The sequence below is a fragment of the Cibotium barometz genome, chromosome 51 (genome assembly GCF_041138505.1).
Source record: "Cibotium barometz isolate CiBa-2024 chromosome 51, ASM4113850v1, whole genome shotgun sequence".
Taxonomy (NCBI): Eukaryota; Viridiplantae; Streptophyta; class Polypodiopsida; order Cyatheales; family Cibotiaceae; genus Cibotium; species Cibotium barometz.
This window is the reverse complement of record NC_141096.1, coordinates 32,937,617-32,954,560: the sequence shown is the minus strand read 5'-3', so window position 1 is coordinate 32,954,560 and position 16,944 is coordinate 32,937,617. Positions and strand designations below refer to the sequence as shown.

Genomic DNA, 16,944 nt, shown 5'->3' with positions numbered 1-16,944 from the left:
CCGAACATCTTGGTAGGCTCAAGAAATCCTAAGATGACTATGATTTCAATGCTAGGGTGCTACCCTAGCTTGCTTTATGTTCCTTGTTCTTTGCATAATCTTTGCCGCCTAGAAAGTCATTAATTTTTCTTATCCATTTTTTAAAGAAATAACAAAATAGAGAAAAATGGATCACCTTGAAGAAAAGGGATGCTCAAATGGATGCTAAAAGATTCTTAGGTTACGAAGAGCACAATGATCATTACTTTGGGACTCAATGGGAAAAACCAAGGGAATAATTCAACCCAATGCATGATGTTAAGCAAGCGGAATTCATATCGTTGCACCCAAAATAATAGAGACATCTATCCCATTTGGTTTGCTATGGTTTAATCATAGATTGATATGGATAGGAAAATGTCACCAAACTACAAGAAGGTTTTAATACAGTATTGGGGACCTTGTGCAAGGAATAATGGTATGACAGATGTACAGGCCTACACTGATTGTTGGAAGGGGGTTTGGATGGAGAACAAGGTAGATCCACAAGTGTGATGCAATTGTTTAGTCATGGAGATCCAAAAAACTAGGGCCATATACAAGAATCAAGATACCAGTTAGGAAATCCAAAAGGGAACAAGAAGCCTTCTGCCTCACTAGCGTGCACAAACCAAATGAGGATGAACTTGATGGTTCCTCCATTGAGTTGTAGTAGAATCTTGACTCAATTTTTATGGTGCTAGAGTTATGATTTTTGTATCATTTTTTGCACTTAATACTCAGAGGGTGCACTACTAAGAAACCATATCTATCATGTGCATTCAAGGGGTATTAAAAAAACCCCTTACTTGTGAACTTTTCATAAATGGGTGAAAGCATGATAAGGGCCTGGACAATGGTTTACAACTGGTTGTGAAATACTTTTATGCAGAGTTAGAGAATTAAAACATGGTTGTTTAATATTATTTCACATCTATTATATCTAAAAGGCACTAGATAAATTACTAAATACATCTTATGATGAAATTAAATCCATTAATATTGGTTGTCTTCAAGTGTGGTAGCAACCAATGCAACTGGTAGAAAGTGTACCACCTTATCATGCTTTCACCCAAATAAAATGACCCCTTTTCATTATGGACTTATGGGTTTTTTTCTTTCAAAAATGATTAAGAAAACCCCTTTTGTAAATGTATTTCTATAAATTTACCTTACAATTTTGAATTAAAAAACCCTTTATTTGAACTCACGTGGTATACTTACATATTTTTAGGTGAACCCCTTGAGACTTAATACGAACCATCTTTTATGTCTATGATGTTCTTTTATGTTGATAGTGTTAATATTTATTAGATTATTTCAGAAAATTTGTGCCATGGACTATAAAGTTTCGTTTTAAATTTGTAAGTTTTACTTTTTTTCAATGTTGAATCTAATATGGTGTTCAAGAATTTTATAAACCTAAGTTTAGTCTAAGTGAGGAGGGATCTTAGCTTTAATCAATTTATATTTATTTGGGGAAGTCTCTTGGTTCCTGGTCATGATTTCTAGGCTTCTTTGCTTCATCTCAAGCGCATGGGGTGCTCCTCCTAGCTATCTTTTCTCTCATCCTAGCCTTCTGGCCCATCTTTCTCTTCAGCTCTCCTCCTGCTTGTTCTTCCCTCTTGGATTTCCCTTGAGTCTTCTTCCTTTCCTAGGATATTTTTGTTCCAGTTCTCTTTATTATGGCTTCTTTGCCAGTCTTCAAATTGTGCTTGCCTTACAATCAACCTAGCTTTGTAGCCCTTATTTCCTTTGAATTTGTCACCCCCTTCTTCTCTTGCTGTAGTTTTTCTGGTCTTCTCTTTCGTGGGTTTTTTTTCCTTTGGTTCTGAGTCCTTTAAATCTAAAGCTTGATTCTTCCTGCCTTAATGCTAGGATATTAATTGTTTGTCTACTTTTTGTCATCCAAGAACACTCAGAAGGCTTCATTTCTCCTTCATTTGTTTGCTTTCCTCTACTTCTGAGTTGCCTCCTTAGTTTGGTTCAGTAGTGTCATCACCTTGGGATTTCTTGTGTTTTCAAGACGTACTTGGTTCTTATTGTTGTGTTGTCACCTTAGGCTTTCTTTGGGTATCTGCTTGTGTCCTAACCTTTCTCAACCTCTCCACAATATTGTGCATTTTGATTTTGTGTGGATGACTTTATCAGAAGCCCGCTCCCCCTTGGAGATAGTCTTCATCTTTGTCCTCATTTCTGGGCCTACTATTTTTGATCCCGTATGGAGTTTTGGATTTTGAACATTTCCTTATCCTTTCTTGGTAATTTTTGCTTTCTTGTCGCCTTGGTTACCAGTTGGGGTAGCCAATTGGGACCTGGGTCTTTAATAGGGTGACAATGGGGGTTCAGGTATCTTTCCCACAATCGAACCAGTTCTTGAAAGGAAAAATATTTTTCAACCACAAATCTTAAATCTATCCGGTTTTTGTTTCAAAATCTCTACAATATGCATGTTTTATAACTAAAATATATGAAAAATCATTCCTTAAAATAAGGCTACTTAAAATCTTAGCCATTTTTTGTCAATTTTGGCTGGTACAAATACACCATTTTTTTGCAGCCACGCATAGTCCACTTACTCATTCGCTTATGCTAGTTTCACCCAAGATGCTTGCTTCTAAGTACTAGGATTAGTGCAAATTTTTTTTTCCAACCAATCAAAATAAGAATGACTCTTAAATCTATCTAGTTTTTGTTTCAAAATCTCTACTATATGTCGAGGTTTTATAACTAAAATATATGAAAAAACATTCCTCAAAATAGGGACTACTTGAAATCTTAGCCAGTTTGTCTTAATTCTAGATGGTACAAATACACTAGAATCCTTTTTTTTTCGAGCATTGACTAGGATACAACACCTTTCATGTCTTGGGAGTAGGATTGGGTGAAGTGGGTCTACATTAGGACTTGTTTGGGGTCTTCTTGGGCCCTTTTATTTGGACACTTAGTGAAATGCTTAAAATGCTAATCAAGCTTTGACCAAGCTAGTGGCCTAGGCCTGAAAATGCATTTTTCCTTTTCTACAAAAAAGAAAATAGGCCAAAAGGTAATCTAATCATTAGATCTTCTGTCCTTGGGAAGGAATATGGACCTAACTGCCTTTTTGTCTTGTAGTGAAGTACCTTTCACAAAGAATGTTTGAAAATTTTCGTCACTTTGTTCCCTCCCTTTTTGGAGGTGCTACAGATCCCACTCTCTCTCTACACTCTCTCTCTAAAACGCGTTTAGGGTGTTTTACTTGGGTAAGGGCTTCTTTTTCTCTCTCTAGGAGCCATGGCCTGTAGATCTGGACCTCCTACTCCATCATCCTCTCCACCAGCTCTCATGGAAGAGCTCACCATCCCCTCTTGTGAAGGTACAGATCTACACATCCTTGCAAGCTGAAGCTCTCCATCTCCATCACTAGCAAGCTCTCCATATCTATCATCCTCTCCACCAGCTCTCATGGAAGAGCTCACCATCCCCTCCTATGAAGGTACAGATCTACACATCCTTGCAAGCTGAAGCTCTCCATCTCCATCACTAGCAAGCTCTCCATATCTATCTCCTCAAGGCCTCCATTTCTCTATATCCATCTGCATCTCCTCCACCTCCATCTCCATCACCATCTCCATCTTCATCTCCTCCATCACCATCCACATTTCCATCCTCCACCTCCATCCTCCATCTCCATCATCTCCATCACCATCCACATTTCCATCTCTGTATCCATCTACATCTCCATCTCCATCACCATCCACATTTCCATCTCTGTATCCATCTACATCTCCATCTCCATTTGCTAGGTACAATGGATCTACGGGACATCACCAACAAGCAATCAAAGTTTCGCTTGCACGTGGACTTAGACGAGGAGTATGCCCCAATGTGAAGTAATCGAACGAAGGGATGTATTCCTGCTGAGGTGCTACGACTTCAAGGTGCAAAAGCCATTGATCTTTGGACTGATGGAAGCATTTATCCCCTTGATCCACAGACTGGTGCACCTCCCCCTTTTCGTAATATCACGCAGGTCGTACGCTTCTTGGGTGATGGTTATAATGGTTTCTTAGGGTACTGTCAGAGGCTCTATTCTTTGTACTTGCAGGAACTCTCAAATCAAAATCACCTCAGGAAGCTTCTAAAATTATGCAAGGCAGAAAAGGAAGAATGTGCGTCAACTTTCATGGCCACAAAGGAACATATGCTGGCTCGAGTCAAGGATCTAGAGAAGGAGGATGCAGAGCAGAAGATGAAGCTTGATAAAGGTGTGGAAAGGAGGGATCGAGCTATAGAGAACTATCTCCGTCTTCGAAACTCAACTCGGAACCTTCGCCGACGTGTCGATCATTTCACTCACCTCCCCGTGGGATATAATGCAAGGCAGCGAAATCGCAAGCCTCTAAGTCTTCTTTCCAAAGATGGGGGGGCTCGCAAGCGACGTGTGCGTCAAACAAGGTAATCACAGCTTCAAAACTAGCATTACATTCCTTTTTCATATAGTTATGTCATTGACTCTGAACTATGTGATGTCCAGGGAATGTGCTAAAGCAATATTAGGTTGTTCCAATACTGAGGAGTCTATCCTTGAGCACATTATTCCAAAGCAGAAAGTAATCAATATGATGACCAATCCAGTAAATGATGCGTTGCGTGACAGGATTCAAAAGTATTTTCTCAAGGAATTCGAGCAGATTGTCAGTCCCGTTGACATGCTCACTGTGTGCGACACAACAGGTATCAGTGATAAGGGATACAGGGCTTTGTATACTTGCATCACAGCACGTCTACGAGGCAAAGGAATGACACGATCTATACTTCCAACACCATACAGTATAGTTATGGCAAGGAAGTCAGCAAACAACAATATTGCCGACTTGCTAGGCGGCTACAGATGGGTGGATGGTAGCATGCCAATGTCAAATTCAAAAGATTTTGCTTACAACAAGTTTAACAATGTTTACGTCGAGGTGGAGGCGCTTCAACGAGCTATGATTCAGTTTTATGATATGACATTAGAGGAGACGGATGGAAAGGCTATATTTGTCCTCAAATTGGATGAATGTCAGGTTGTAAAGGGCCAAAGGGTGAAACGTACAAGTCTGACACTCATGAGCAGGGCATTGAAGCGAAAGAGCTTAGACGGCGAAGATGAAACAGGTGATGCGGAGAATAACTTGAACACAAAGCAACGCAAGCAAGATTACTTTGGAGTGCAGTCTGAGAAGAACATATGGTGGCAGGTGGCATGGACCCTTCCGCACGAGGACCATGACAGTCTGAGGTGGTACTTCACCCGTACAGGTATTCAAGGAGTGATACAAAGGCAATCAAATGGTGAAGTCTTGCATGTGCCTGGCACTGGTCACTTTGAAATAGAGTGGCACCTTGGTGGTGATCTCAAGACCCTCAAATGCATGTTGGGAACTAAAAGCGGTGCTAACACTTTGTTTCCATGCATCTTTTGTTGTCATCCAAGGATGCCAAGTGTCGCAGTGGGGAAGGCCAAACAAGCAACCAAGGTGAAAGGTCGTAAGGAGGCAAGTGCAAAGGGCTCAAATCAATTACAAAAAGGGAAGGGTATGCACGTCTGGCTCAATGGAACTATGAGCTGCAATCAAAGCAAGGCACCATCTCGCGTAGAGGAGGATGCTACTTGGAACCCTATTCTTTCAATTCCACTGTCACGAGTACATGTGTGTACCTTGCACACAAGACTTAGAATTCTGGACAAATTGTTGATGCTCCACATCAATTATGCTTGGAACATGGAGCCAGAGTCACGGCGAGAACAGGGCATCAAAGAGCTTGAAGTTGTTTTATCATCCGCCGTGGGGCTTCACGCAGGTGCTGTCACCCTCTCTAAGGATCGCAAAAACCCATCAAGTACCCAAGATAACCCTAATAAGATATGTATGGGTGGTGCAAAAGCAAGACACCTGCTCTCAAACTATGGTGAGGCTCAAAGCCATACACATTTTGAATTATGGAAGCAGATTTGTGATGTAACAACCTATCGAGGCAATGAGGCGACACTAGGATTGAAGCGTGCACATGTGTGGGAAGCTTGTGTGATGAGATGATGAGGCTTCTTGAGCGCCCGTATCTTGATGAAGCAGAGATAGCTACATTCAAGACTTTGATTGACAGATTCACAGAAGAAATGATCGATGCTTGGGGGGAAACTCATATAACACACTACATGCATATTCTCTATGCGCACAGTTCCTTCTTTCTAGATGAATATGGGTCTCTTGCACTCTAGAGCAACCAAGGCATGGAACGATCACATTACCAAGCCAAGGCGGCCTATTTTAAGAACACGGGTCATGGCGGTGGCAAGGTTCGCAGCAATGCGTTTCAGGAAATGTTCAATTGGTTTTACCGTGCACTTACTGGGAGAAAGGCCCAAAAGCGAGCCGGAAATTTATCTTTGAGGCGTAAAATCATGAAGGTGTTAGGTGCAAGGCGAAAGAGAAGGGTGCAATGCGTCAATGGCACGTGAAAGAGCGAGGCAATGGCACAGTGGTCGACTAAGAAATGGCCGCGTGTGGTTACCCACCCAATAATTCTTGTTCGCCACTTTTTAGCACGTTCATTTTGTAAATTGACTTTTTTGTAATTTTGGCCCCCTATAAATATCAGTGAGTTTTATAGTCATTTTTAAAAGTCTTGACTTGTGAGCTCTCTCTCTTCCTCTCCCCTTGACTCTCTCGCGCGCTCTCTCTCTCTCTCTCTCTCGCTCGTGCACTAATATCTCACGCACATGGAGCCCCCAAATGATCCTCCCTCCAATACGCAGGATGACATTTTCAAAGACCTTGGGCCCTTACCGGTGGCACATAGAACTGCAATCCCAAACATTTACCCACAAGCCCAAATGGATCTAGAAGCTGAGCGTGTGAGGCTTGAGCGAGAGGCCCAAGAAGCCCAAGAATGCCAAGAAGCGAAGAGATTACACAAAGAAGCAGAGGACATGGAGGCAGCTGAGAGAGCAAGAAAAGAAGCCGAAGAGACCGTCAGAACACAGGAGGACGAGGCAGCAAAGAAAGCACAGGAGGATGAGGCTGCCAAGAAGGCGGAAGAAGACGAGGCAGTTAGGAAGGCGGAGGCAGATAAGAAGGCTGTAGAAGAAGCTCAGGCCGCCACCGCAAGCAACAAGAGAAGATTAGCATTCTTTGCTGCGGAGGAGGATTGGCTTAACAGAAAAGCTCACGGATTTGTTGCTGACCTGCGAATGGCCGGATACGAAGATGACACAATTTTGGAAGCGGCTATACAAAGTCTTCGAGAAGAATATACAAAGAGGAGAAATGAAGACACAGTAGAAAGGGAGCACCTGCCAAGCAATAGGATTCTCAATGCAATGCTAGACAGAGTCTTGGCTCGTGCACTTGGTAAAGGAAAGAGAAAATTCTTAGCTGAGGAAGTAGAAAATAAGAGACAGAAGCTTAAACGAGAAGCCAGGGCAGCAAACACATGGAGGCTTCGTGAGGAAAAAGAAAGAAAAGATGAAGAGGAGCGAGTAAGGAAGGAGGCAGAGCAGAGAGTAGCTCAGAAGACTCCATCTGCAAAGGCAAAGAAAACTCCAACACTTGCAAAGGCTAAGAAGGGGAAAACCATTCCTAAACGCACAGAACCCCCTTCCGATAACTTCCAAGAGCAGCGACAAAAGTTTAAAAATGACACGCCAGCTTGGACTCGCCACGCGCAAGCACCACCGCCCCCAACAACGCAGAAGAAGCAAAGGTGGAGACCAGGGACAGTTGCCCTTAGAGAAATTCGCAAATATCAAAAGACCTGCACACCAATTATTCCAAAGGCACCTTTTGGGCGTCTCGTCAAAGAGATTATCCACGACCAGTGCCGGGATGTCAATCGTGTGCAAGCGGCGGCACTAGGCGCTCTGCAACAAGGTGCCGAGGATATTTTGGTTTCGCTTTTCCAAGACGCGGTTTTGTGCATGGTGCATGCAAAACGTGTCACTTTGAAGCCATCTGATCTTCATCTAGCTAGGCGTATCCGTGGAGAGGAAGCTCTCTTTCACTAGATAGGGGAAGCCTTTGTAATGCAACAAATCCGTGTTTTGTAATCTCAATTTGATTAATGAAAAACCATGTCTATTTTCAAAAAAGTTATTTTCTATTGCAAGTGATTGTTGTCTTGTCAAGGTAATTGTAGTCTTTTGCATGTAATTGTTGTCGCTATGTACATTCGACCTCATGTGAACGCTCGTCTACCACCGCCCGTCCGACTTTGGCTCGACTCGACGGGCCGATTTCTCCTGCGTATGGCCCCAAAAGGGTAGATCAGCTGTGCGGGGTGCGCCGGGCCGGGGGGGGGGGGGGGGGGGGGGCGGTGTGGAACCTGTGTGCCAGGTCAAACAGGCAAAAGTCGCTCCGTGGCACACAGGTTCCACGGCGCGACCACCGCCCCCCCCGGCCCGGCGCACCCCGCACGGCTGATCTACCCTTTTGGGGCCATACGCAGGAGAAATCGGCCCGTCGAGTCGAGCGAAAGTCGGACTGGCGGTGGCAGACGAGCGTTCACAAAAATTGATTAAAACATCATGACAGGACACGACAACAACATATAAACACATCAAGAAGATAAAACTTAAAATCAGCTCGAAAAACATCTTGATGTCATTAATTGTTTGATTTTCACAAAAGGCAAATGAGTACATTGGATCTAGCCAACTCGCTTGATGAGCTTGGTGAAAGCCTCGTGGGTGAGAGTCTTTACTGATGGTTTGTCACCAATGCGTTCGGCTATCTCTTTGGCATCAGTGATGCCTTGTCCAAGGCTAAGGCCACAAAATCCTAGGAAAGACCCTGCACTTTTATCACCAAAGCTATAGATAGCTGCTTCCCTATTTACAAGAATACATTTATGGGCATTTTGGGCTATAGGGGCTTCAGACAGGATGGCGCTTAGGGCTCTGCACTTCAAAAATTCAGCTTGCGCATCATTTGAAAAGTTGTTGTGAATTACGCGAAGCATCTCGGCATTGAAGCTCGGGATGTAGTGCCATAGCGTAGCATCTTTCCCCTCCACCTCCTTTCGTGCTCCACCCTTTCGGCTTGCGAACCAGTCCATTTCTCTTGCGGTCTACAAAGCAGATAGAAGAATGAGTTGACTTCAAAAAATTACAAATTAAGAAGGGAAGAAATTGGGTGTACTACCTCAGTGGCATCATCATGATCCGCAAGGTCTGCGTCACTAATATTGATGCTCCCGAGGCTGACGGAATCCGAAATGGCAAGCGGCTTGTGAGGGGCAAAGCTAGTTTCTGGCACACTCTCGTAGAAATCCTTGCACTGGGATATTTGTACAAGAGTCTCTGCCACAAGGGACTCTATTGAGGCATGATTTTCCGGGAGCGCAAGCACGTTTGTGACATCTGCGGAACTGAAGTCAATGCGGATGTCATCATCTTTGGACGGCTGTTGTGTGTCTCACATGCCCGCGTACATAGCAATGACTGAGAGAGTTTCATCCTAGTGCAGCCCAAGGACATGGGCGATGTCATCCAAAAATAAGAACTCTACACCTTCTACTATGATGGGGTGTAGAGTTTGCACTTCGAGCTCTGGAACTTCATCCATGACATCGTCCCCTTCGATGTCCCATTTCACAGCCTCAGCTTGTGGCTCTTCCGCCATAGTCACAAGTGCAAGAGATGCTTCTTGCACTGGGGTGACAATCTCCTCCTTTGGGTCAGCTTCCTTGATCAAGAGATAAGGTGTGGCTTTCTTTGGAGGAGTGGCCTTACTCTTTCCCTTGCTTTTCTCTGTTCCCTCCAAGATCAGGAGGGCAAGAGTCATGTCCCACCTCAAAAAACTTGTGCCAATGTTGCCCATTCCAAGACCTACCAAGTTATCTTCTTCCTCCTCCCTTAGATATGTGCTACTAAGGCCTTATGAGGAATCTTGCAAGCCTGAACCTGAAATTTTTGTCCGCTTTGTAGGTATGCTTGATAAGATCCACAGGCACCCAAGTTCCCTCCTCGTCTTCAAAGTTGACACAATATTCAGCCATGTATGTGTCCATGTAGCTAGTGAACGCCCCAAACACGTCATTATGGAGTTCGGCGGTGCCTTCCATGTCAATAGATGTCTGAAAGATGGGTGCAAGCTTCTGGATCAAGTGACCGAGGTCAAGCTTGTGCAATTGAGATAGGAGAGCTTGGGCGGGGGTGGCCATGCTTGAGTAGCGAAGAAGGCGAGGGGACCGCAAAGATGCCGAGAGTGAGGAGATGAACTCAAAGTGGCCAAAAGTGACTTATAAAGAGGTCTTTAAAACTTTTTTTATGTTTAAAAACTCAATTAAAACCTCCAAAAAAATAAAAACACGCGACATAAATTAAAAGTGCACAAAATTGAACACAAATTGTGAGTAGCCAAAATTGTTTTGAATTAATCTCTCAAAATCTGTTACATAGCTTGCTTGATATGGATACATCTGGGGAAGGGAATGCTTTTACAAAAGTAAGATGCCTCTTTCCTCTTACGTAGAGGTGTGTTATCAATCACAAATGAAAAGTCACCTTTCAGTGCAAACCTAAGGCCCAAGTACTCGCTTAGGTTTGCCATATTCTAATCAGCATTTACTACGATATCCCACACATCAGCTTGCGTGCTAACATGTACATCAAGCTGTTCTGCATCGTTGATGTCCGAATCGAGTGCTTGCCATTCGCCTCCAGTCAGCTTCCAACGTCTGTAAGAAAAGATAATAGAGAGTAGTTGCTTTCCAAGCTGGTACCGAACGACCATCTTCTTCGACACCACCATGCACTTTATCTTGTCACCCTGATGTTGAATAACCTTCAAATCCCACAAAGGTGGCAGAAAGGCACTCATTACTGTGCCTCCCTTTGCAATCCACATTGTAGGAGTCCGCCGGTGAACATCAGCCTCCTTGAATAAAAACACAAACAAATGTAAAGGCATGAAGAACGTGAGAGTCGCACGATGTGACCCATAGGTGCACTTCATTGCATTGCACACATCAATCTCAATCCGACGTCTGGTTAGTGCAACCAAAGTATTGTCGGGCTTTGGCCAATCATGGTCCGTGAGACTTGGTGTAGGGAGCCTCCGTAGAGTCCCAGAACCATCTCTTGACGTGGGTACAATATACTCTACATGAAAGAAGAAAACTGAGCGCTCTAAAAGCTCTGATGCCGAACAACCAGTATATAGTAGGTTGCCGATTTCAAAGTGGTGCGCCTCAAAGGTTCCAGAAAGGGCCTCTAAAGGCTCCCATTCCACAAATGTTGACGGAAAGATGTCTGCACAGAACATTACAAGAACACACTTGAAAAAATCAAGCTTCCGTAACATGAAATGATATTAGCATGTCTCAGTGCATCCCATAAAAAAGAAGCACAAATAAAACTTACAATTTGCAGGAAAGCGTTTGTGATTGGCATTGTCAACACGGAGTTGCGATGCCTTGTAGACGTGTTGGATCATCACCTGCTTGCTTCCATCAGCCCCCTGCTTGAGATCCACTATGCGGCCCTTCCAATGGTGTGACTTTAACCCTATGTATCTGCGAGAGACTTTGTGGGCTCCCCTTGTGCTTGGACGCATCGTCACCCACATTCCTTTTGCAAAGGTGCTTGTAGCCCACAAGCCAGTGTCGTCTTGTTCGTTGCTGCTGCTAAAGGACTCCACCCTTGAACGAGGTCGGCGACTCATTGTGCTTGGCTAACCGATTAAGCTAAATGCTATGAAGTTGTAGGTGTGTGAGAAGATCTCTGCAACCTAATGCTAGCAGAGCATATAAGCTGGCAAGAGGAGTCAAGAATGTGTATAAGCTAGCAAGAGGAGAGTGAAGAATGTGTGCAAGCAAGAGAGGATGGACTTGATGGGGAAAAAAGTGGACTGTTTTCCAAGCTTTCCATAGCCAAGAAGATCTCTGCAACCTAATGCTAGCAGAGCATATAAGCTGGCAAGAGGAGTCAAGAATGTGTATAAGCTAGCAAGAGGAGAGTGAAGAATGTGTGCAAGCAAGAGAGGATGGACTTGATGGGGAAAAAAGTGGACTGTTTTCCAAGCTTTCCATAGCCAAGAAGGCACAGAAAGATAGATCTAACTTTAGGAGGGAAGGGGAAGGCAGAATGGGGAGGGAGGAGGCCAAAAAAGACTCTTTTAGTTAGAGAGAGACTCAAAACCGAATTGCTAGTTTTAGAGAGAGGAAGAGGGAGTGGGGAGAGGAAAAAGTAGCTTTAAATGAGGGATAATGATGGGGGGGCGTTTCTGGCCCTAGCCCACTTTTTGAGGTGGGGTCATTTATGCCAGTTTGAGCTGTCTTTATTAAAAAAAGGTGGGAAATTTGATTTTATTGAAAGATTTTACATTTTTCAGCCCAATTTCTTTAAAAAAAATGTATGATTCAAGTTTGACCCCTACATATTAGGGGCAGGGAAACCCAACATTTTTCTCCACATGGCCTTCTCCCATTGCACCACTCCTTAATGACTGTCATTAGGCTTGGGGCAAATTAAAGGGCCCAAGAAGACCCCAAACAAGTCCTAATGGTTGGGTCAAGGTCACATGAGTCATCAGTCTAGGATTATTGGCAATATGATTGATTTCATGTAAGAAGTACACATTGACTTTAAACATGCATGCATTAGTGCACACACACACACACACACACACACACACACACATAAAGGCAACAAAACGTAATTATGTAGAAGAACATGTGGGAGTCTACAATGATTACCATTTTTTAATTTATAAGAATTGTTTATATTTCAGCAAATATTTGGGAATTAAAGACTCTAGAATAGTACGAGTAAAGTGTCAAAATCCCAAAAGTAGAGAAGAAAGAGTTAAACAATCTGAAATCCCAAAAGACTAGGTTTTTTAATTCTATGACCTAGCTCCTCTTTGAAAGAAGTCACTCAATGGCAATCATAAATTTAACCAAAAACAACATTCAAAAAGTGTTCAAAACACCTCCTAAATCAAAAGTGTTCACATCACCTCCTAATAAAAAGTGTTCACAATACCTCCTAAAGAAATTTACTCTTTCGCTTATATGAAGGGAATGAATCATAGTTTTTCTTCTCTAGGTCCTTACCCAATTTCTAAGGCTCCTACCTTGTCGGCATAAGGACATTTGTAGTACTTGAAGACCTAGTCAACCTCTAGCCAGGCAAAGCCAAAGTATTTAGCGCCGAAGTCTATAGCTATCACAACCCTTGTAGTTGAAATGATGACAAAGACATGAGCTCTCTTATGTAATAAAGTACATGCAGTGCACATACTTGAATTTTTGTCAATTGGCATTCTCTCACAATATGCTAGACATAGTACATTTATACATTTGTCCATCTTACCTCATACAAACAAAGAAGTAACATTAGGATAACATGGGAAGTCTAACCTCTAGTGCATGTGAAACCTAGCATTTGTGCCTTGAACCATACTTGCCCATAAAAACCATTTTTTTCTATTCTTACTTCCATCAAGGGGAACTTACTTCGGAGTCAATATAAAAGACTTTTATCTCCAAAAATACATAATTTTTCTATAATATAGATTTATGAGATATTGGCATTCTTGTACTGTGCAAGATAGTCTTCTTGGTGCCCATACTTCGAGGAATGTATGGCAATGGCATGGATCTTGATCGAGATATGTGAGCCCTCTTGAGGCTGTTGGCATAGCAATACTTGGTCCCAATTAGCTAGCTCTCTGAGTCGAGATACCCAAGAGACAATGACATGGATCTTGATCAAGATACTTGAGCCCTCTCAAGGCTGTTGGTATGGTGATGCTTGGGATCTCGATCAAGATATTGGACTATTGGCTCAAGGGGGTGGGAGAAATGTGTCATGGTGTGAGTGCTCTAAATTTCTCAATCGAGATATGTCACGCTCATGACTTTGTCTCCTTGCTTTAATGTCTTATTTCCCTTGAGAGCGAAGGAAAAGGATCACCCTTAACATGCATTGACCCTTAATTTGTAAAAAACGCGTAAAATGGGAGAGATTCATCTTTACCAAAATTTTTATGTTTTTTTTGTTTCATGGTTATAAATGTGGTTAAAATGGGACTATAAGAACGATATAAATGTGGTTAGAGCACGATTATAAATGTGGTTATAAACATGACTGTAACATGGCCAAGTTGCGAAGTATAAAGTTTTCTCAACCATTTTTAAAACTATTAAACATATTTTTTAACTCTCTAGATGCTTTGATTTCTTCAAATAGAAACACGACATGTTTTCCAAAATAGTCCAACCACTTAAAAGACACTTTAGAATAGCCATTGAACTAGTAATGTTAGCCTGGAGGCTAATCTAAAGTTTAAAAAAAACTTTACACTAGCCATTAGGCTAATATTAGCCCTTATTTTTCTTAGTGATGGGGTGCTAGACATGATAATGTATTTTGTACTCTCTGGATCCTTTGATTTCTTCCTTGGATAGAAACACAACTATACTCTCCTATTTATTGTGGTGATATACATATTTTAGGGATAAATGTTTTCCAAGATAGCTTAAGCAATTTGAAAAAAATCTTTAGATTAGCCATTAGGCTAATATTAACCCCTGTTTTTCCATTTATGGGGTGAAATCCCTCTTGACTGTGCTACCCCCTCCCTCTCTCTCGCTCTCTCTAAAGGTTTGATGAAAAGTAATGTACAAATCCCCCTCAAAGAGGTGTCTTTAAAATGCCAAATGAAGGATGGTTTAGTGGTGGTGGTTGCAGGAGGAGGGGAGGGGAGTCTACCTGAAATCATGTAAAATAGCCCAAGAATTCAATAGAAAGTTTATATTTCTTTTTTTCATGGAGGTATAAGAAATATACAAGCAGAAAGGGAGGTAGCAATGTGATAATAAATACATTTTTAAGCCTTAATTTGTGGAATATCTTTGTAAAATGTGTTAAATTTTTTTAAATAAAGGGAGGTTTATAAATAACCCTTCACACGCAACGTAAAACCCCTTAATGTATGTCCTTAGAGTATTTCCTTTCATTGGCATTTTTATCACAAATTTTTCAACTTAGAATTCCTTTGTGATGGAAATATTTAACCGTGACTACCATGTATTAATGATGATGTGCCAGAAAATAATAAATGTCTATAGTGCAATCCATAGTGGGAAGTGGAACATTTCACCATGTACTACCTAGTCTTAATGAGTGCTTGAAATAATAGGTGGTGGCTAAAGGTCTTTACACACAACCAGGATTGGGGAGGGTGAAAGTGGAAACTATGGGAGTAAAGAAATGAATGTGCAATGTTGCTTGCTCACATCAAAAGTATGTTTCATTAAGTAGGCACCTAAAATGTATCAATTCCTTGAGCCCTTTGAATAGTCGTGATATACCCATCTTACATTAAATGTTCCCAAGTCAACCATGGTCTTGTATAACCGTGTAACGACCGTGTAAAGGAATGCGACTCATTGTAGAGGGACTTCTTGGACGGGCAAAACGATACGCTAGTTGGTGTAGGTATCGGCATGCTTGTGACCGTCGGAAAGCGCAAGGTTTGCAGATCTGCATGGCTACAAAAGAAGCTGGGGTTTAGCAGTAAGAAATTAATAAAGAAGCTGGGGTTTAGCAGTAAGCTGAGGAGGAGGCCAGGAAGTTACCAGTCGGCAAGAGGCGAGCTAGTGAGGAGCAAGCAAGGAGCGCAACGCAGAGATCAGAGGCCAAGAGGCTACGTTGATGATTAAAGCTTGCAGAAGAAGCCATGGCTTCTCAGGATTCGATTCAGCTTAAGCTAATGTATTGAGCTTACAAAACGCGGAGGCAGGCAAAGTGCTAATGCATTTATGCTATCCTAGGCGGAGCTGCGTAAGTGCCGCTGATTTCTCCGCACGAACAAATCAACGAGCCTGGTTATGAGAAAAGAGAGAGAAAGAACGGTTCCAGACCTTTCGAGAGTCGAGAGGAAGAGGTCGAGCATAATTGAATGAGCCATTTTGTGCCAAAAATGTTAAGTTTCATCTCCAGAAGACGTGTTTAGGGCAAAAATATGAGTATGACATCGTGTTTAGGGCAAAAAATATGAGTAATGACATAAATACTGTATTTGAGAGAAAGAGTCATACGAGAGATTGCACCCAATGCTTGTGTCTTTTATGGTTAAGTATTTTTTCAAATGATTCAAGTGTTCATCAGTAATCTTCTTGGACGCTTATTCAAAACTAATTTGGTATAGGTATCTCTGAGGGTGGTGTGTCCGTCGGAAAGCGCAAGGTTTGTATATCTAAAACCCTGCAGTTTTCCCCCTTGCACCCTCCACCCTCTCCAGCACCTGATTGTTTGCCATGAAATGCAGCCTCCTACAATGCCCACCACCATCGTCATTTATGCACTGATCGACAAAAATCTACGCCATTCCTTTTTCCCATACAAATTTTGATCAAGCAAAGTACCTGTTGACCTCGCATTGGATGATTGGAGCTTTTGGGCATACTTGTGACCGTCGGAAAGCGCAAGCTTTGCAGATCTGCAGGGTTACAAAAGAAGCTGGGGTTTAGCAGTAAGAAATCACAGGAGAGTGAGAGGCGTCAAGGGGAGGAGACCAGGAGGTTACCAGTCGGCAAGAGGCGAGCTAGTGAGGAGCAAGCAAGGAGCGCAAAGCAGATAGAGGCCAAGAGGCGACGTTGATAATTAAAGCTTGCAGAAGAAGCCATGGCTTCACAGGTCGATTCGATTCAGCTTAAGCTAATGTATTTAAGCTCAAATGCGGAGGCAGGCAAAGTGCTAACGATTTATGCTAACCTAGGCGGAGCCGCGTCACCGATTTCTCCACACGAAAAAATCAGCGCGCGTGGTTTTACGAGAAAGAAGCGTTCCAGACTTTTCGGCTTCATTTCGAGAAGACGCATTATTATATATATAGTGTTGTCAAAATTGAGGACTTCTCGTTATCCTTCTAGAACTGGACACTCTACTAGTAT

General features: G+C 42.5%; 1 protein-coding gene across 1 annotated transcript; it reads right to left on the bottom strand.

The window, feature by feature from the left end:
- Positions 1–15,946: 15,946 nt before the first annotated feature.
- LOC147609552 (uncharacterized) lies at positions 15,947–16,712 on the bottom strand. The gene is made up of 3 exons (XM_086787940.1): positions 16,578–16,712; positions 16,417–16,490; positions 15,947–16,323 (listed from the first exon to the last, which is right to left on the bottom strand). The coding sequence occupies exons 1-3, from the start codon at positions 16,675–16,677 to the stop codon at positions 16,186–16,188; spliced, it is 312 nt and encodes a 103-aa protein (XP_086644066.1). The 5' UTR covers positions 16,678–16,712; the 3' UTR covers positions 15,947–16,185.
- Between the last annotated feature and the right edge of the window lie 232 nt (positions 16,713–16,944).

What these genes read in the sequence shown, in the direction of transcription:
- LOC147609552 (XM_086787940.1), bottom strand. Translation starts at nt 16,677, where the DNA reads ATGGCTTCTTCTGCAAGCTTTAATTATCAACGTCGCCTCTTGGCCTCT. An exon ending in AGCTCGCCTCTTGCCGACTG is followed by an intron (nt 16,491 to 16,577) that starts GTAACCTCCTGG and finishes GTAACCCTGCAG; the next exon opens with ATCTGCAAAGCTTGCGCTTT. An exon ending in ATCCAATGCGAGGTCAACAG is followed by an intron (nt 16,324 to 16,416) that starts GTACTTTGCTTG and finishes TGGGCATTGTAG; the next exon opens with GAGGCTGCATTTCATGGCAA.